General features: G+C 37.3%; 1 protein-coding gene across 2 annotated transcripts in view; it reads left to right on the top strand.

Annotated features, from left to right (window-relative positions):
* The window catches only part of LOC116272732 (selenocysteine insertion sequence-binding protein 2-like), a 44969-nt gene that overhangs the window by 18455 nt on the left and 4970 nt on the right, over positions 1-21544 (top strand). For both annotated transcript variants that reach the window (XM_031661506.1, XM_031661505.1), the window contains 6 exons: positions 2393-2562; positions 3339-3471; positions 5817-5979; positions 14064-14284; positions 15170-15324; positions 18562-18781. In XM_031661506.1, coding sequence (XP_031517366.1) covers positions 2393-2562; positions 3339-3471; positions 5817-5979; positions 14064-14284; positions 15170-15324; positions 18562-18781 — 1062 coding nt within the window. The remainder of the gene's footprint in view (positions 1-2392; positions 2563-3338; positions 3472-5816; positions 5980-14063; positions 14285-15169; positions 15325-18561; positions 18782-21544) is intronic.

Genomic DNA, 21544 nt, shown 5'->3' with positions numbered 1-21544 from the left:
AGATGATATATGTAAAGTACTTAGAGTATCCGGGTTATAATCACTCAATAAATGTTTAATATTATTATGGAGATGAGATTGTTAACCTGTGATACGTCAGATGGCTTATTACAACTTCGATTTATTTAGTAACTGTTAATGTATTTGTTTATATATGTACAGATATACAGTATATATACCGTATATATTATATGCATATATACAGTGTATGTACCGTATATATTATATACATATATGGTATATAATGTATATATGTTATATGTGCAGTATACTGTATATGTTATATTATATATGGCATATATACTATATACAATACACTATATATGTAATATACATATATACAGTATATACTGCTAAATATATGTTTGTATATACACATACTGTTAATATACATATATAAACATATTTAGCAGTTGCTAAATGTTAATATATAATTATTAGAAATTATATAACTATATATTGTTTTATATATATCTTTTTAAATATATGTATACCCATATATACACATGTTCAAGAAAAGGATGAAACTGATCATGATGAAGAAGGATTATAGGGATATGATGGATCTGGAAACAGGTCAATGATGACTCCAAACTCTCTGTCTTGGATGACTGTGGTGGTGATAAGGGCTGCGATGTTACTACACAAGATAGGGATTATAGAAGAATTTTGTTGGGAAGAGCAGATGCTGCCTATTGTATTTTAAATGCTAGCACGGGAGATTCTGGTGGTTCCTATTTAGCATATAGTTATGAATGTATAGTTTAGGTTACAAGTCAGTGAGTTTCAAATACAGATGATTGTTGAAGCTGTGGAAATCAGATTGTTGGGGGAAAGAAAAATTAGGAAAAAGATGTTCACAGACAAAGCCTTGTGGAATGCTCACATTTAAAGGATGAGAGGAAGAAGAACAAGAAACATAGATTTGAGAAAGAATAAGAAAAATAAAGGAGTGTAATGTTACAGAAGGCAAGGATAGAATTTTGAGGAAAAGGATGTAGTCCTTGGTACCAAATGCTGAAGAAAACTAGAGTGAAGAGTCAGAGAATTATATTTGGCAATTGCAAGATTATATGTGACCTTGACAATAAGTTTCAGGAGAATGGGTTGGGCAGAGGTCAAATTGTAATAATTTGAAAAGTGATAATGAGAGAAAAACTGTTTAGAAGTTTAATAGGGAAGGAAAGGGGAATGATGGCACTTTAGCTTGAAGGGAAGTCAGTCAAGGGAAGGGTTTAGTTGGTTTGTCTTTTTAAAAAACCCTTTCTTAGTTTTAGATAGAAAAATTTTAGCATCTTATTAGGGGATCAAGAAAAAAGTCAAGGGTCGGGGAGGAACTTGAAAGATGCAAGGGTATAGGAATAGAGTTAGATCCTAGAGAAACTGAGATAGGATATTAAGAATAGAGACAGTCAGTGAGCCTTGGACACGAGTAAGGATGTCTGCCACCCCCTTTCAGGTGGTTTGTAAGTTTGTATTGGATAGCATCTTCTCAGGGAAGTGGCAGGAAAGCTCTGCTAGAGTGAGAGGATTGAGGTTGGGGATTTAGGAATAGTAAAGGATTGGAAAAAGCCCGTGTAAACTGAGGGTATCAGCCAGACATGAAAGAATTACTGAGGCCAGGTGCAGCGGCTCACGCCTGTAATCCCAGCACTTTGGGAGGCTGGTGCAGGTGGATCACAAGGTCAAGAGATTGAGACCATCCTGGCCAACATGGTGAAACCCTGTTTCTACTAAAAATACGAAAATTAGCTGGGCATGGTGGTATGTGCCTGTAGTCGCAGCTACTCGGGAGGCTGAGGCAGGAGAATTGCTTGAACCCAGGAGGCAGAGATTTCAGTGAGCCGAGATCGTGCCACTGCACTCCAGCCTGGGCGACAGAGTGAGACTCCATCTCAAAAAATAAATAAATAAATAAAAATAATTACTGAATGGGACTGAGTACAGCTGAGTGGGTAAAATCATCTTTCTTTACTGACCAACTGAAATAAGGAGAGAAGTGATAGATAAGATATCTTACATAAGGACAAATACCAGATTCAGTAGGAATAAGAACGAGTGCAGCATTGTGAAGTTTCAAAGGTAGAATGGTTCTGACTGAAGACCAGTTGCAAGGAATTGCCATGTCTGAGGGTTGTACAGTAGAGTAGAACTAATTATTTATCCCTCTAATGGACCTCTAAATTGGTTCATTGCATTGGCTTAGTCTCTAAAGGATAGGTAAAAGCTGTATCTGAGGGACACTGCCTAGCCATGTGTAGTGCTCCTACTGTTATGATGTCGTTTTTTCCATGGGAGGAGGATGTTCTTGTTTTTGTAGTTATCATTGGAAATTTTGAAAGTATGTGGGATTGGCCCTAATGGTGAAACTAATGTTCCTTTTTGTTTTTAGTGGTTACTGCAGCTTCTTTTCACACTAAAGACTCTACTAATAGAAAACCTTTAACCAAAAGTCAGCCCTGTTTGACATCCTTTAATTCTGTGGACATTGCTTCTTCTAAAGCAAAAAAAGGAAAAGAGAAGGAAATAGCAAAACTAAAACGACCCACAGCACTTAAAAAGGTAAACCAAAATCTGGTGGGATATTTATTTTATAAGATGAATAAAGATTTTAATCTGTTTTGTAAAAGTAGGTTGTGGTGTCTTAGCTAACGGATTGTTGTGAGAAGTATTCATACACATGAATCTTGACGATAATGTGTTAATTAGAAGCTCAGGATATCATCAGTATCATGACTGTCTTTCTGTGTAGAACGGGACCCTGGAAAATGAATTATTTCTATAAAGTTAAAAAAAAGTTAAATATTTAGTATCCCGGAACATTAGACTCCAGGAATCAGAAGCCCTGGATTTCAGTACTAAGTTCAGTGCTATATGTCATTTTAGGCAACCATTTTACTCTCATCCTTCTCATCTATAAATTGGGCATCATATTTTATTTAACTCACCATTGTTAAGAGGTTCAAAATGAGATAATTTGGTTCCAGATAATTGAAAACTGTAGAATGTCAATCAAGTGTAACTGTATGACCTGGGTTCTAAACTTTTTAATTTACCCTTTTTTTTTTTTGGAAACTAGTTTGTCACCCAGGATTTAAAGAATCAGATGGGTATGGTTTGATAGCTGTATATTCTATAATATAATTGCTTTTCTTTATTTTGTGTGCAGTACTTCCTTCAAGTTACAGTGTCTGAAATAACATTTGCCTTTTTGCCAGTTAGCCAAACTTCTCATGTTCATGTTTAAGTGAACTACTATACCTGTGTTTAATGTATATTGTCATCATTTGTACATAGTTGAAGAGTTATCAGTAATTAAAGACTGGTATAACTTTTAGGTTATTTTAAAAGAAAGAGAGGAAAAGAAGGGGCGCTTAACTGTGGACCATAATCTTTTGGGATCTGAGGAACCAACAGAAATGCACTTAGATTTTATTGATGATTTGCCACAGGAGATTGTTTCCCAGGAAGGTAAGGAGGTCCCCCTTTCTCCCCTCTCATGGAATGGTCTGAAATATTTTAATAGATATGTAAGCTATCACTAGTTATGCTCCTGATTGAAAGATGTGCTCCATATTTTACATAAATCTCTTTATTTTTTAGAGTGGTTTCTTTTAAAGATGCTTTTGTAGGGAGATGGTTAAAGAGAAGGGGACAGATGTTATATAGTAGGCCTATGACATTTTTGAGGCTTAAATCCTGAATTTGTAGTGAACCCTCAAAATTAAGATCTCACGAATGCACGAGATCTCTGGAATTGTCACAAGTATTTTCATTTTGTTTTCTTTTACGTCCAGAACACTGTTGGCTATCTTTCTTTGTGGGGCTATTTTTCATCGAGTCATTTTTGTTGATTTTCTTGCTTTTGTGGAATTAATACATATGCCACAATGCCACAATGAATGCAATTGCAAAGCAGAATCTAGTTGGTCAGTAAGATTCAGTGTCATACATTAAGTAGCAACACATGATTCCAATTGGTAACTTAGCAAAACCACAGATTTCTTCTAATATTTATACCACCACAGAAGAAATATTTTTCTGCTAGTATATCTTTATTGCCCAAGTTTTTGCAACACATTTAAATCTGGTTTACATGTAGATTAAGCAACAATGTTTCATTGTTTTTAGAAAAATGAGTTGATTTCTAAGGATTGTTCACCAGAGAAGTTTGTTTAGGGTTCGCTTTTATTCTCAGTTTAATGATTCCCTGTTTTTAGGTGTAATCATCCATCCATTCATTCAGCAAATGTTTACTGAATGCTTACCCCATGTATTTTAGTAACTAGAGTAGCAAGAGGACGTTGGGGAATGTAATAAAGATATATATATAGTAGACAGGTCCTGCTGTTGAAGAACTTACAGCCTAGTAGGAAGGTAAGAAGATACATGTGGGCTGGGCGCAGTGGCTCACGCCTATAATCCTAACACTTTGGGAAGCCAAGATGGGCAGATCTCTTGAGCTCAGGAGTTCGAGACCAGCCTGGGCAACAAGGCGAAACCCTGTCTCTACAAAAAAAAATAGAATTAGCTGGGCATGTTGACTTACGCTTACAGTCCAAGCTACTTGGGGCACTAAAGTGGGAGGATTGGTTGAACCCAGGAGGTCGAGACTGCAATGAGTGGAGATCATGCCACTGCACTCCAGCCCGGATGACAAAGTGAGACCCTGTATCAAAAAGAAAGAAAGAAAAAAAAAAAACCATGTGTAACTTTGCTAATTAATGGACTAGATATACAAATACGAGCTAATTTCTTGAGTTTGGCTGTTTGGGAAAGAAGCAGTAACTAAACGAAGGAGACAGTAGAGTCAAGAAATGGCATTTAATAATGTGGCTTCTTGAACACAGAAGCAAAGACCAAATAAGAGAGAAACCGGAGTGGTGCCTGGAGAATCAGGAGTGGTGTGGAGAGGGTGAGGTAGAATTTGTCAATGCCAGCAATAATGGGAAGTTTAAAAAAAAAAAAAAAAAAAAAAGATTTCTAAGAAATAGATGGAAAACTAGAAATGAGGAAGTGAGTAATGTGATCTGGAAAGAGGTATAGATTTTTTTGTGTGTGTACGTGTGATAGAATCTCTGTTGTTGCCCAGGCTGGAGTGCAGTGGCGCGATCTCGGCTCGCTGCAACCTCCACCTCCCGGGTTCAAGCTATTCTTCTGCCTTAGCCTCCCGAGTAGCTGGGACTACAGGCATGTGCCACCATGCCCAGCTAATTTATTTGCATTTTTAGTAGAGACGGGGTTTCACCATGTTGGCCAGACTGGTCTTGAACCCTGGACCTCAAGTAATCTTCTGCCTTGGCCTCCCAGAGTGCTGGGATTACAGTCATGAGCCACCAGGCCTGGCCTAAGAGGTGCAGATTTTTGCTTTTTAATGTAAATTCTCTAGGAATACATGTTTTAGATAATGTATATTCTTCTTCGCCCCTGTGGAGACTTCTGGGCTATGCTTAACTTTTGAGAGAGAAGAAATTTTTTTTTTTTAAGAGATGGAAGTCTCACAGTGTTTCTCAGGCTGACCTGAAACTTCCAGATTCAAGCGATTTTCTCACCTCACCCTCCCGAGTAGCTGGGACCACAGGCATGCACCACCTCACCTGGCTAAGAGTATACTTCAACAGACAATAGGAGAATTTAATTTTTTTAGTGTATGGAACATGTTTATTTATGATATGAAAAATGCCCACTTTATTAGCTTCTGGAAAATCTGGAAATGACCCAAAAGACAACGGCCATTCTAAATTACATTGATCAACGTAGAGCTTTTCAGCATTTGAAGTTTCTAAATTTTTTCCCTTCACTCCACATCTCCACAGATACTGGACTGAGCATGCCCAGTGATACTTCACTCTCTCCAGCAAGTCAGAACTCTCCGTACTGTATGACACCTGTGTCACAAGGCTCTCCAGCTAGTTCTGGAATAGGCAGTCCAATGGCATCTTCAACAATAACCAAAATCCACAGCAAAAGATTTAGAGAGTAAGTTTTATACTCATTATTGAGGTTGAATAGTTTAAGGATCTTGATTGTAGTTGTGAATTTAGTATTGTCATTGTTACTCAGTGAGTCGAGCAGACAAAACACTAGAGATCTTTAAGTCCTTTCGGATTTTGTTTAACAGCTGAGTTTATTTATTTAAAGCATTGCCTCTGTCTGCTGTTAGTATTCACGTGAGAGTGATTTGACAGTAAGTATATTCTCTTTATATCAGATAGTATTTCTATTTTAGAAATCTAGACTCTTAACATCTTATATATTAAATGTTGTACTATCAGTTTTCCTCCTACAACTGCTTTTGCTTTTTTGTTTATATTATTGTCCCTTCAAAAGATCACTCTAATCAATTAATAATAGGTTTCTAAGACCCTGTTATATGAAATGAACCTATTACATAAAACTATTTGTGCAAGTATTTCTAAGTTCTTAAATTGAGATAACTGGGGGATCACGGAATATGATACCCCATCTGTGGATAGCTTTAACAGTTATTGCTGTGAAAGATTTTTAAGATTTTAACATTTATGTTGATGAATTAATTTTACCTTTAGAAATGACATATGAAAGAATCCCAGGGTGAAAGTATAATCTGAGTCCAAATTACTTTGGTTTATTCTGTTCCATTTCCTTATACCATTGTTTTTGAGCAAATACTTCTTGCCTAACTTTGGAAAGCTAATTAAATGTCAAATCACAGATATGGAGCAAATGAAACACTTGGGGGATAAAATGTTATGTATGAAATGAACAGCTTGAAGGAAAAAAGGAAAAAAAGAATGAAGAAAATTGCATTTTGGGATGTTCTAGTCTGATTGCATTCTTGAATTTGGCATACTTTGACAGTTAAATGTTCCTCAGTCTCTCCATTTATATATATTCTTCTGAAGTAGTGTCATACTTGTACTTATTTAATTATTTTTCACAGAAATACAAAAAATTCCACTGCAAATTGTTTTGCACCAAAGAAGAACAGGCACAGATTTTCCCACTATATAATATAATTTAAAAGTAGAAATTTGCTTGCCTTGGTTATTCATAGGTAAGAAACACCAATTCTCCCTATTAAGTACCTGCTTATGGTAGACATGAGGGACGATTACTAGAAAAGATGGAAAGAGCATACAGGAGAAGTATATACTTAGATGATTTCTTTATCCCAGAAATTAGGTACTTTAGTGGCCTCACACTTCTGACTTTCTGTTTCTCATGTTATAGTCATACATAATTTCACAGAGAGCCCTATTCATTTGCTTTGTCTGATGTAGAGGCATGTGATTTTTACCTCATGACCTCTTTGGTTTTGGCTTCAGTTTAATTATTGAATTCATCCTCCATAGCCATAAATTTTCGGAGCTCTAGGGACCCTTGAGGCCATTTTACCTAGCTCCTTATTTTTATGACTGAGAAAGCCAATGCCCGGAAATCTATCCGAGCCCAGAGGAGGAATTGTTGGTAATAGGACATTCAGTTAGAAATCGTGTATCTTTCCTACTAGAAGCATCTTTAGTAACTCTTTACCAAAATCATTTGTTTTTATCTAATAGCAGCTGTCATTTGGTTTATATCCTTAGGAATTTAATAATTAGTAATTCTTATAGTCCTTAGGTTAACTTATCCTTTACATAAAATCTATCCGAATCAAGCTTGGCAAAGCCGCTGTAGCCAGACTGCCTCTCTAGATCCCTCCTCTCTGGGCATGGCATCTCTGAAAGAAAGGCAGCAGCCCCAGTCACGGGCTTACAGAGAAAACTCCCATCTGCCTGGATCAGAGCACCTGGGGGAAGGGGCAGCTGTGGACGCAGCTTCAGCAGACTTAAGTGTTCCTGTCTGCTGGCTCTGAAAGGAGCAGCGGATCTCCCAGCACAGCATTTGAGCTCTGCTAAGGGACAGACTGCCTCCTCAAGTGGGTCCCTGACCCCCGAGCCTCTGAATGGGAAACACCTCCCAGCAGGGGTTGACAGAAACCTCATAACAGGAGAGCTCCGGCTGGCATCTGGTGGGTGCCCTTCTGGGACGAAGCTTCCAGAGGAAGGAACTGGCAGCAATCTTTGCTGTTCTGTAGCCTCTGCTGGTGATACCCAGGCAAAAAGGGTCTGGAGTGGACCTCCAGCAAACTCCAGCAGACCTGCAGCAGAGGGGCCTGACTGTTAGAAGGAAAACTAACAAACAGAAAGGAATAGCATCAACATCAACAAAAAGGATGTCCACACAAAAACCCCACTGAAGGTCACCAACATCAAAGACCAAAGGTAGATAAATCCACAAAGATGAGGAAAAACCAGCACAAAAAGGCTGAAAATTCCAAAAACCAGAACGCCTCTTCTCCTCCAAAGGATCACAACTCCTCGCCAGCAAGGGAACAAAACTGGACGAAGAATGAGTTTGACAAATTGACAGAAGTAGGCTTCAGAAGGTGGGTAATAACAAACTCCTCCAAGCTAAAGGAGTATGTTCTACTTCAATGCAAGGAAGCTAAGAACCTTGAAAAAAGGTTAGAGGAATTGCTAACTAGAATAACTAGTTTAGAGAACATAATAAATTGCCTGATGGAGCTGAAAAACAGCACGAGAACTTTGTGAAGCATACACAAGTATCAATAGCTGAATCAATCGAGCGGAAGAAAGGATATCAGTGATTGAAGATGAAATTAATGAAATAAATTGTAAAGACAAGATTAGAGAAAAAAGAATGAAAAGGAACGAACAAAGCCTCCAAGAAATATGAAATATATGAAAAGGCCAAACCTACGTTAGATTGGTGTACTTGAAAGTGACGAGGAGAATGGAACCAAGTTGGAAAACACTCTTCAGGATATTATCCAGAACTTCCCCAACCTAGCATGACAGGCCAACATTCAAATTCAGGAAATACAGAGAACACCACAAAGATACTCCTCGAGAATAATAAGCCCAAGACACAAAGCATCAGATTCACCAAGGTTGAAATGAAGGAAAAAATGTTAAGGGCAGCCAGAGAGAAAGGCCGGGTTACCCACAAAGGGAAACCCAGCAGACTAACAGCAGATCTCTCTGCAGAAACCCTACAAGCCAGAGTGGGACCAATATTCAACATTCTTAAAAGAAAAGAATTTTCAACCCAGAATTTCAAATTCAGCCAAACTGAGCTTCATAAACAAAGGAGAAATAAAATCCTATACAGACAAGTAAATGCTGAGAGATTTTGTCACCACCAGGCCTCCCTTACAAGAGCTGCTGAAGGAAGCACTAAATATGGAAAGGAAAAACCAGTACCAGCCACTGTAAAAACATACTAAATTGTAGACCATCGACACTATGAAGAAACTGCATCAACTAAGGGGCAAAATAACCAGCTAGCATCATAATGACAGGATCAGATTCACACATAACAATATTAACTGTAAATGTAAATGGGCTAAATGCCCCAATTAAAAGACATGGACTGTCAAATTGGATAAAGAGTCAAGAGCCATTAGTGTCCTGTATTCAGGAGACCCATCTCACATGCAAAGACACACATAGGCTCAAAATAAAAGGATGGAGGAATATTTACCAAGCAAATGGAAAGCAAAAAAAAAAAAAAAAAAAAAAGCAAGGGTTGTAATCCTCCTCTCTGATAAAACAGACTTTAAACAAATAAGATCAAAAGAGACAAAGAAGGGCATTACATAATGGTAAAGGATCAGTGCATCAAGATGAGCTAACTATCCCAAATATATATGCACCCAATACAAGAGCACCCAGATTCATAAAGCAAGTTCTTAGAGACCTACAAAGAGACTTAGACTCCCACACAACAATAGTGGGAGACTTTTTTTTTTGAGATGGAGTCTTGCTCTGTCACCCAGGCTGGAGTGCAGTGGCACTATCTCAGCTCATTGCAACCTCCACCTCCCGAGTTCAAGCGATTCTCCTGCCTCAGCCTCCTGAATAGCTGGGACTACAGGCCCATGCCACCACGCCTGGCTAATTTTTGTATTTTTAGTAGAGACAGGGTTTCGCCATGTTGGCCAGGCTGGTCTTAGTGTTCTGACCTCAGGTGATCCACCCACCTTGGTCTCCCAAAGTGCTGGGATTACAGGCGTGAGCCACTGCACCCAGCCAATAGTGGGAGACTTTAATACCCCACTGTCAATATTAGACAGATCAACAAGACAGAAAATTAATAAGGATATTTAAGACTTGAACTCAGCTCTGGACCAAGCGGACCTATTAGACGTCTACGTAACTCTCCACCCCAAATCACAAATTATACATTCTTCTCAGCACCACATCGCACTTATTCTAAAATTGACCACATAATTGGAATGTAAAACCTTCCTCAGCAAATGCAAAAGAATGGAAATCATAAAAAACAGTCTCTCAAAACAAGTGCAGTCAAATTAGAACTCAGGATTAAGAAACTCACTCAAAACTGCACAACTACATGGAAATTGAACAACATGTTCCTGAATGACTACTGGGTAAATAACGAAATTAAGGCAGAGATAAATAAGTTCTTTGAAACCAATGAGAACAAAGACACAATGTACTAGAATCTCTGGGACACAGCTAAAGCAGTGTTTAGAGGAAAATTTATAGCACTAAATCCCCACAGGAGAAAGTGGGAAAGATCTCAGATCAACACCCTAACGTCACAATTAAAAGAACTAGAGAAGCAAGAGCAAACAAATTGAAAAACTAGCAGAAGAGAAGAAATAACTGAGATCAGAGCAGAACTAAAGGAGACAGAGACACAAAAAAAACCCTTCAAACAATCAGTGAATCTAGGAGCTGGTTTTTTGAAAAGGTTAACAAAATAGACCACTAGCCAGACTAATAGAAAAGAGAGAAGAATCAAATAGACACAATAAAAAATGATAAAGGGGATATCACCACTGATTCCATAGAAATACAAACTACCATCAGAGAATACTATAAACACCTCTATGCAAATAAACTAGAAAATCTAGAAGAAATGGATAATTTCCTGGACACATACACCCTCCCAAGACTAAACCAGGAAGAAGTCGAATCCCTGAATAGAGCAATAACAAGTTCTGAAATTGAGGCAGTAATTAATAGCCTACCAGCCAAAAACCCAGAACTGGATAGATTCACAGCTGAATTCTACCAGAGTTACAAAGAGGAGCTGGTACCATTCCTTCTGAAACTATTCCAAACAATAGAAAAAGAGGAACTCCTCCCTAACTCATTTTATGAGGCCTACTTCATCCTGATACCAAGACCTGGCAGACACACAACAGAAAAAGAAAATTTCAGGCCAATATCCCTGATGAACATCGATGCAAAAATCCTCAATAAAATACTGGCAAAACAAATGCAGCAGCACATCAAAAAGCTTATCCACCACGATCAAGTCGGCTTCATCCCTTCAATGCAAGGCTGGTCCACCATATGCAAATCAATAAACATAATCCATCACATAAAGAGATCCAATGATAAAACTCACATGATTATCTCAATAGATGCAGAAAAGCCCCTCAATAAAATTCAACAGCCCTTCATGCTAAAAACTCTCAAAAAACTAGGTATTGATGGAATGTATCTCAAAATAATAAGAGCTATTTGTGACAAACCTACAGCCAATATCATACTGAATGGGCAAAAGCTGGAAGCATTCCCTTTGAAAACCAACACAAGACAAGGATGCCCTCTCTCTCACCACTCCTATTCAACATAGTGTTGGAAGTTCTGGCCAGGGCAATCAGGCAAGAGAAAGAAATAAAGTGTATTCAAATAGGAAGAGAGGAAGTTGAATTGTCCCTGTTTGCAGATGACATGATTGTATATTTAGAAAACCCCATCGTCTCAGCCCCAAATCTCCTTAAGCTGATAAGCGACTTCAGCAAAGTCTCAGGATACAAAATCAATGTGCAAAAATCACAAGCATTCCTATACACCAATAATAGACAAACGGAGAGCCAAATCATGAGTGAAAACTCCCATTCACAGTTGCTACAAAGAGAATAAAATACCTAGGAATCCAACTTAACAAGGGATGTGAAGGACCTCTTCAAGGAGAACTACAAACCACTGCTCAAGGAAATGAGAGGACACAAACAAATGGAAAAACATTCCATACTCATGGATAGGAAGAATCAGTATTGTGAAAATGACCATACTGCCCAAAGTAATTTATAGATTCAGTGCTACCCCCATCAAGCTACCATAGACTTTATTGACAGAATTAGAAAAAACTACTTTAAACTTCATATGGAACCAAAAAAGAGTCCATATAGCCAAGACAACCCTAAACAAAAAGAACGAAGCTGGAGGCATCACACTACCTGACTTCAAACTTTACTACAAGGCTACAGTAACCAAAACAGCATGGTACTGGTACCAAAACAGATACATAGACCAATGGAACAGAACAGAGGCCTCAGAAGTAACTCCACACATCTACCACCTTCTGATCTTTGACAAACCTGACAAAAACAAGCAATGGGGAAAGGATTCCCTATTTAATAAATGCTGTTGGGAAAACTGGCTAGCCATATGCAGAAAACTAAAACGGGACCCCTTTCTTACACCTTATACAAAAGTTAACTCAAAATGGAGTAATGGCTTAAACATAAAACCTAAAACCATAAAAAACCTGGAAGAAAACCTAGGCAGTAGCATTCAGGACATAGGCATGGGCAAAGACTGCATGACTAAAACACCAAAAGTAATGGCAACAAAAGCCAAAATTGACAAATGGGATCTAGTTAAACTGAAGAGCTTCTGCACAGCAAAAGAAACTACCATCAGAGTGAACAGGCAGCCTACAGAATGGGAGAAAATTTTTGCAATCTATCCATCTGACAAAGGGCTAATATTAGAATCTACAAAGAACTTAAACAAATTTACAAGAAAAAAAACCCCATCAAAAAGTGGGCAAAGGATATGAACAGACACTTCTCAAAAGAAGACATTTATGCGGCCAAGAAACATGAAAACTCATCATCATTGGTCATTAGAGAAATGCAAGTCAAAACCACCATGAGATACCATCTCATGCCAGTTAGAATGGCAGTCATTAAAAAGTCAGGAAACAACAGACACTAGAGAGGATGCAGAGAAATAGGAATGCTTTTACACAGTTGGTATGAGTGTAAATTAGTTCAACCATTGTGGAAGACTGTGTCGATTCCTCAAGGATCTAGAATCAGAAATACCATTTGACCCAGCAATCGCATTACTGGGTCTATACCCAAAGGATTCTAAATCACTCTGCTATAAAGACACATGCACACGTATGTTTATTGCAGCACTATTCACAATAGCAAAGACTTGGAACCAACCCAAATGCCCATCAGTGATAGACTGGATAAAGAAAATGTGGCACATACACACCATGGAATACTATACAGCCATAAAAAAGGATGAGTTCATGTTCTTTGCAGGGACATGGATGAAGCTGGAAACCATGATTCTCAGCAAACTAACACAGGAACAGAAAACCAAACACTGCATGTTTTCACTCGTAAGTGGGAGTTGAACAATTAGAACACATGGACACGGGGAGGGGAACATCACACACTGGGGCCTGTCGGGGTGGGGGGTGGAGAGGGATAGCATTAGGATAAATACCTAATGTAGATGACAGGTTGATGGATGCAGCAAACCACCATGACACGTGTATACCTATGTAACAAACCTGCATATTCTGCACGTGTATCCCAGAACTTAAAGGATAATTAAAAAAAAAAAAAAAAAAGAATACAACATGGAAGACAACAAATATATTTGTTGATTTATCAGATATTTTTAAGTGCTTAGTATGTGCCTTTTTCTAGGTGATGGGGATAAAGTGATGAATAAAACCAGTGTCATAATAAAAGCAAGCATTTATTGAATACTTAAAAAAAATTTCGGAATCAAGTCTGCCTATTTGAAATGCAGAAACAAGGAATATCTGTATCACCCTTCTGTTTTTGTAATTGACTGAAGAATTTAAGAAGTTTTAAACACTTCTTTAAAAGACTTTTCATGAAAACTTCTTGCCAGATATATTTTCTCTTAGAGATATTTCCTTAAGGTAGTTTTATAACTATAGGGGAAAAATTAGGATGGAGTTACCCATTTTGGTTTTCTTTACAGGTATTGTAATCAGGTTCTTTGTAAAGAGATTGATGAATGTGTGACTCTTCTTCTCCAAGAGCTTGTCAGTTTCCAGGAACGCATCTACCAAAAAGATCCTGTGAGAGCAAAAGCAAGGAGACGACTCGTTATGGGTCTAAGAGAAGTTACCAAACATATGAAGTTAAACAAGATCAAGTGTGTTATAATTTCTCCAAACTGTGAAAAAATCCAGTCAAAAGGTATGCGCTTTTTGCTTTTGAAGTATTTTGATAGTATAGCTGTAGGATATTCAGTGAATATAAAGTGGAAGCCATATGTCTTTCTCATCAGAGTTTAGGTATAAAGCAGAATATTGGAGCATGAGAAAAGAAAATGCAGTCTTTCAATACCTGAAATTAAGTAGTAGAATTGAGACTGGATTGTAAATAAAATCCTCATGTATGAATACCAGTGGAAGATTTCAGTTTGGCCCACCAACTGTCCCTTCTGTTGTGATCAGATGGAGGTCTATCCAGAATGCATTTCTTTGGCAAATATATTCTGCTTTTAAAATTTTATGGTGGTGATTTGTCTCTCAGCAGCAGTTTCATTTAGAGGCACTTATGCAAACCAGCACACAAGTACTTTGAACTACATCATGCATCCTTATTTGTCCTTTTTGATGGGCAACTTTAGGTGACCATAGTAGACAAAGCAGGTAGAAGTAGTAGGCATATGCATGGCGAGGAATATCAGTGAGACCAGTAATGTATAATCGATCTCATTGCATTGTGAGAGATCTTTTCTTGAACTGAAAGATTTGCGAGTCAGCCATTAACAATTTGAATTAATTTCTTTATAATAAATATTTGCTGAATTGCAGTTTGATTGCTGCTATGCTAATCCCTATGGAGAAAGAAAAACACTGGATTTGAGGGAATTTGGAATTTAATAGGGGAGAAAGAAAATACATATATACTTCCATATGTAGTATAAAATCAAATAGGATAATGTGTGTAACAGCGTAAGTGCTACAAGCGTTCATAGAATTCTTTGCTGCAATGTTTTATGCTTTAGCTGTCGGGTGTGCAATTAGCTCCATGTAGGCAACAACTAAAAGCCTTTCTGTGTGTTGATTTTCTCAGGTGGTCTTGATGAGGCCCTCTATAATGTTATAGCCATGGCACGGGAACAAGAAATTCCTTTTGTGTTTGCCCTTGGAAGGAAAGCACTAGGACGCTGTGTGAACAAGCTGGTTCCTGTTAGCGTAGTGGGAATCTTCAACTACTTTGGTGCTGAGGTAAGAATTTAGAAGACACACACTCTTGCTCTCCAGCACATACATCCCCCAGATAGCACATTTTTCAATTGACATATGCCAGTGTTATGTTTAAGCATTTGAAGGAGTGAGTTGACAACCCTCAAAGAATGAGTGGAAATTTTTTGAGTATTACATTTCCTTTTTTAGTGGTGGAAAAGATTTATGTAGATGAATCCTAAAGCATTTTGAAAAGGTTTTAGTTCCTATTTCTGCCAAAGTGGTTTTTTCTTCCGGGCTCAACTGCATAGTACTTGGTAATTTATTTTACTGCTGGTTAAAGATATCTGATATTATGTAATGTAATTTCTTCAGTCTCTAGATGGGTATATTTTGTGCTACTAGGAATCAGGAGACAAAAGAATCCTTTAATTGGAAGGGATTTTCCTTTAGAAAATGGAATTTCTAAACCAATTGTCACAATAGTTGTACCCATGATACTATCAACCATCATCTCTCTGGCAATCTGCTAATATTGATCTTTATCTATAGGAGCTGATAATATAATGGTTATTAATTTAGCATAATGCTCATCAACTGTAGTGTTTAAGACTGTTTTTTTACGAAGGTGATTCTAAAGTACTTTGTGATATCATTGACAGACTGTTTTTGCCAACCACACTATTTTTGTGTGTCTATCCAGTCACCATGTTTGCATATCCTACATTCCCCTGTCCATTCTGTTTCTTTCCCACCACCCATGAAATTCTCTACCCACCTGCTCTATGAGCATATAAATAATATTTGTGCTCCCACAATAGCCCATGCTTTTGTCACGTTTAGCATAACACACTGCCTTGCTGTAGGTTATGTATGTTTCTTTCCCTTTAACTGTGAATTCCTTGGTGACAGCCCCCTTCCTTTGTCTTTATATTCCTGACACCTTTCACATTGCTTGAGTATAAGCAGGCAATAAATGTTTGTTGAATGAAATTGTGAGATAGATGTATATCTGCCCACTATGCTAGACTATATGTGAGAATTTCTTGCCTGTTAGCCCAGTCACTTGGGAGGCTGAGGTGGGAGGAGCGCTTGACCCCAGGAGTTCCAGACCAGCTTGGTATATTATCAAGTATGTCTATTCACAGTGAATGGTAGTGCACCTGTTACTTTTACCATCTTATAGAACTAATCTTTGAATTAAGCTTCCAGTCTTTACCCTCACATTCAAGGCTTTTATTCCTTGATCTTAGCATCTCTCTTCAGTTTTTCTTCTCTTTCCTTATATTCTTTTATTCCTAACAATTTCTTTCTTTTTTTATATTGTAAAACCAATGTTAAACTCACATATCCATTTGCATGTTTTCTTTTTACTGTTTTCACTTCAATGCATGGTTTATTAAACACTGCAAATATTTGTCAAGCCTGTTACATGTAACCACATAGGGGCTGTCATTTTTTTTTAACAGAATCTGTCTTCCTTTTTAAAAATAATAAATCCTGAATATATTTTTTTACACTACCAGTAGGTAACACCCACCACTCTTCAAAATTAATACAATTAGCAGCATCCTATATTATACCTGCTATTTTAAACAGTTTAAAGTGGAGCTGGATAAAGGAGGCTACTTATATTTTTCCGTCTTGAGATGAATTTTCAGAGACGTATTATTCTACAGCAATGTAGCACTTTTTGCCATGCTTTCATCTCAAGGTTTATACTTACTATAAAATTAAACAGATTCTCAAAAATGTCCAGGTTATGTTTAATTATTTGAAATTCTTTACTTAATGTTGTATGTTGCATTGTGATACTAAATTGGTCATTTAACAGGAGTGGGATGCTGTAGAATTATGGCATAACTAAAAGTCATATAGATTGGCCTTCTGGTGGCTGTGGAAACTTAAATCTTTGGACATCATTAGGTATCATAGTTATTGAAGTACAACTTTAATGCTATATGAATTTTGCCATCTTATTATTATTAATTTTTTTTGAGGTGGAGTTTCACTCTTGTTGCCCAGGCTGGAGTGCAATGGCATGATCTCGGCTCACCGCAACCTCTGCCTCCTGGGTTCAAGTGATTCTCCTGCCTCAGCCTCCCGAGTAGCTGGGATTACAGGCATGCACCACCATGCCTGGCTAATTTTGTAGTTTTAGTAGAGATAGGGTTTCTCTTTGTTGGTCAGGGCTGGTCTCGAACTCCTATCTTCAGGTGATCCACCCACCTCGGCCTTCCAAAGTGCTGGGATTACAGGCGTGAGCCACTATGCCCAGCTGAATTTTGCCATCTCATTAAATGTGAGTATGCTCAGTGTACCTACCACTTCACGGAAATTATTTATTTTGTTCCTATTTTTGTTTCAGCAATGAAAGAACTTCTGGTTTTTTTAGCTCCATATTCTACTTCCAAGCTCTATATTCTAATTTGCATTTGGCCCAGTAGTCATGCTTTTCTATCTTGTGTTATCTTTTCATCATCTTCAAGGTCCTAGCTATCCATATTATCACCAGCTTACTTTTGTCATCTAGTTCTTCCAAAAAATAAACAATACAGGAAAATTTAATTCCTATAGAGATTGCCATCTCCTTCTACATTCCTGAACATCACTCAGAATACACTCATTCCCTTATATTGTAACCCAGATAAGATTCTTTACTGCTCCCCTAACAAGCCTTATACTTTTCTTATGTCTGTAGCTTTATTAATGATTTTGCATATTTGGCTTTGAAGGCCCTGATTTCACCCCTCAAAATTGTACCGTTTTCCAGGCCAATGCTGATGTCATCTTCCCTTCATGACTTCCTCAGTGATGCCCAGCAGTTTAGAGTTGATGTCTCATCTAAAAGCTGTAACACTTTACACCTCTCAAGGCATTTAAGGTATTATGCCTTGGATTATAGGTGTCTCTTACCATATTTTTCCAGCCACATAGAAGGTTCCTTGAGAGTAGAGTTGATGTTCAGTCATCTTTGTACCCTCTGTAGTGGCAGACACTAAAGGAAGAGTGCACTTGTTGAATGTTGTAAGAATTTTAATACATCACATTTAGTGGCTAGTGTTGGAATCAAGAAATTTCCTCAGACTTGTGAGAATTAAACAGTAAATGTAAGTTATAGAGTAATTTCATAAGGTTCTGTGGTTTGCATACCATTTGGATTTTATCCCCATTGAAAGTATGTCTGACCCTGAAACAAACAGTAGAGATATTTATTATCCATAATAGGAATAAAAAGTATAACAAAAATGGATTAATCAAAATACTCTTTCTTTTCAGAGCCTGTTTAATAAGTTAGTAGAACTCACTGAGGAAGCCAGGAAAGCATATAAAGATATGGTTGCAGCAATGGAACAGGAGCAGGCTGAGGAAGCCTTGAAGAATGTGAAGAAGGTGCCACACCACATGGGACATTCTCGGAACCCCTCTGCAGCAAGTGCCATTTCTTTCTGCAGTGTCATTTCTGAACCCATCTCTGAAGTAAATGAAAAGGAATATGGTAAGTTGTTGAATACTATTTTAAATGACCTAAACTATGAGATGATTTCTATTCTGCCTTTTATTTCTATCTTTATTCTTGACTAGTCAAATGTTGCTCGAAATTTGGTTTAAAACATTGCATTAAACATGTTCATTAAAAATCAGGAGAATATTTGGGACTGAGACTTCTTATGAGACACTGGAATTTAATCACAGTTCCAAATTTTTAAAAAAGCCGCGGGGGCTTTAAAAATCAAAACACACCGTACTTGTGACCTGTCACTAAGTAAACACTAGGAAGTTTTATTCCAATACTTTATGCTCAGTTACTAAAATTTTATATTTCCTAAGGGCTGGTCTGAAGGTAGTGAATTATCTAATTTGTTCACAGTCAGTTATAGATTGATCTCCTTTGTTCTGCTCTTTCCCCGCTTCTCACTACTGCACTAATCTTAAAAAGAAAAAAATTTTAAAAAAAATTTTAATATTGTATTTACTAAGTAAACTACAGACCTGAATGTTATTCACTCTAAGCTTGTAAAACCTAGACATGATATTTGCCTTAAGTAAAGTCTGATTGTAATCAAAAAGAGATACAGACTAAAAAATAGTACTTAATGTTTAACATTTGTTTATTGAAGTCTACATCTCAGTCGTTTCTTTGCCTTATAGTCTATAAAACTTTGAGCTCTTTAATTCTCTTTCTTGGTTTAGTTTATGATTTGTTTTCCCTATGTAACTTTCTTTGTTCTTCTTTTCTTAAAATTTAAATAGTATAGCCACCTTCTTTCATTTGACTCTTTGTTCGTTCTTTTTTTCTTTTCTCTGGGAGGTTATCAAATAGCTTGTTGCCACCTAAAATTTAACATGTAAAAAGAGTGAGTCCTCATTTTCTTCCCATACTCCCCTTCCTGGCCTCCCTGTCTGTGATTGTAGTTAGATGTTTGGAATGCTTTCAATAAAGCTTCAGAGCAGAGGCAATTTATAAGTTGTTGTGGGCCCTTAGGAAACTATTGGCCAGGGACAGGTGATACTGGTTTAGAGGCAGCCATGTTTCTTTTGCAGGAGTGATACTAGTTGAAAATTAAGAAGATAAAGGGAAAGTGCTAACATTGTAAATGAGCGCGATCCTCTCTATATAGTGAAATGCCACATCTCAAAGGCAAGCCATAAGAGAAACCTATAAAGCTGTGGGTTTGGACAGATGACAGAGTAACAAATGGTATTCATACGGGCACAAATAAACACAGGTAGTATAAAAAGAAGGTCTCAGAGATGGAGGTGATGTTTTCAGAAAGCACCAGATTCAAAGTGTTCAAAGATTGAAGCCTTGGTTTTTCTATATTCTGCCTAAAGGTTTTAGGTGTTATCAGTTAATCTCGGGGTCTTGGATTTCTCTTTAGAAAAAAAACTGTTGAAAGGAAATGTTAATGTGCATCTAAAATTTTAAAACATTTTATGCCTTTCGGAGTTTTTTTTAATATGTAATTAAATATATGTAGGAACATTTTCACTTACTAGACTTTTTGTTTGGTTGGTTTTTTTGTTTTTTTTTTCTAGCACTTACTATATGCCAGTCATAGGGACACAGAGATGAGCTGGAGTGGAAGTGAGGAGGGATGAGGAAGGTGAAACAGCAAACACAAAACGAGAGCTTTTGACTGTATATGTAAAAAGTGCTGTGGGAGTTCAGGTTAGCGATTGCCTGTCTCAGGAGCCAGGAAAAACTTCATGAAGGAACTAACATTTAAGAGTAGTTTAAGATGAATGGGAGTCTGAAGGGGAAAGGAGGAAAACACATCTACAGAAAGAGTATAGCTTATGTTGCAACTTTAGGGAACAGTGAGAATTTAAATGACACTGAGCAGGGAGCGTGTGGCCCATGGTTCAGGGTCAGAATGAAATAGGACCAGAATGATAGATAAGGGCCAGATCATGGAGGCCTTTGCTGTGCCACGCCAAGGATTTTGGATTCTATCCTAGGGTGATAAAAAGCCAGTTAGACAATGATATAATCAATTCACAAAACTGGTTAGGAAGATACTACAAATGAACAGCAAGAAAAAGAAGGCCTGAGCTAAGGCAGTAGTAAACAGATTTAGTAGTTTTTGAGCTACCAGTGTCATGGTATAGTGGTGAATTCAGTGGACTAAAGGGATATAATATTAATAGGAGAGAAAAGTAGAACCAAGGGTTACTATAAGGTTTCTTCTGCTTTGAGATCGTGTAAATGATAATGTCATTAGCTGAGAATGAGAATATAGAAGGAGGTGTTGTTTGTTTCTTTCTTTCTTTGTTTTTTCATGAGGTAGAAATTAGAGTGGAAAGGACTCATTCTATGCTAAAGAAGCTTCAGGAAAGAAATTTTTTCCCAGACAATGTATCCTGACTTGAAGTGCCCAAAATACGCTCTGTATCAATATATCGTCCATAGATGGTAACCATAGTGAACATATTAGTGTGAATAGGTTTGCTACAACTGACACCTATGAACTGCAAATAGTAGCTGTAATGTCAATATGATAGAATTTTTATTTTTAAAAAAAACTGAAAAAATTGAAGGGTGAGAGATCTTTACTGATTATTGGTATGTTTTTTGCCTTCAACTGATTTCCTATCATGAGAAATAATTTAGTTTGTCACCACTCTAGTATATAATACTTTTTTTGTCTTCCAAAATCACTTTGTAAGCCAAGCTATATATATATGTTATAAAACAACCTTTCACAGATGTTAGAAATGCATAGATGGATTCTTTGCTTATAATTGGAAACACATGTCC

The sequence above is a fragment of the Papio anubis genome, unplaced genomic scaffold, assembly GCF_008728515.1.
Source record: "Papio anubis isolate 15944 unplaced genomic scaffold, Panubis1.0 scaffold177, whole genome shotgun sequence".
Taxonomy (NCBI): domain Eukaryota; kingdom Metazoa; phylum Chordata; class Mammalia; order Primates; family Cercopithecidae; genus Papio; species Papio anubis.
The sequence above is the reverse complement of the archived record's forward strand: the minus strand, read 5'-3'. Positions and strand labels throughout refer to the sequence as shown.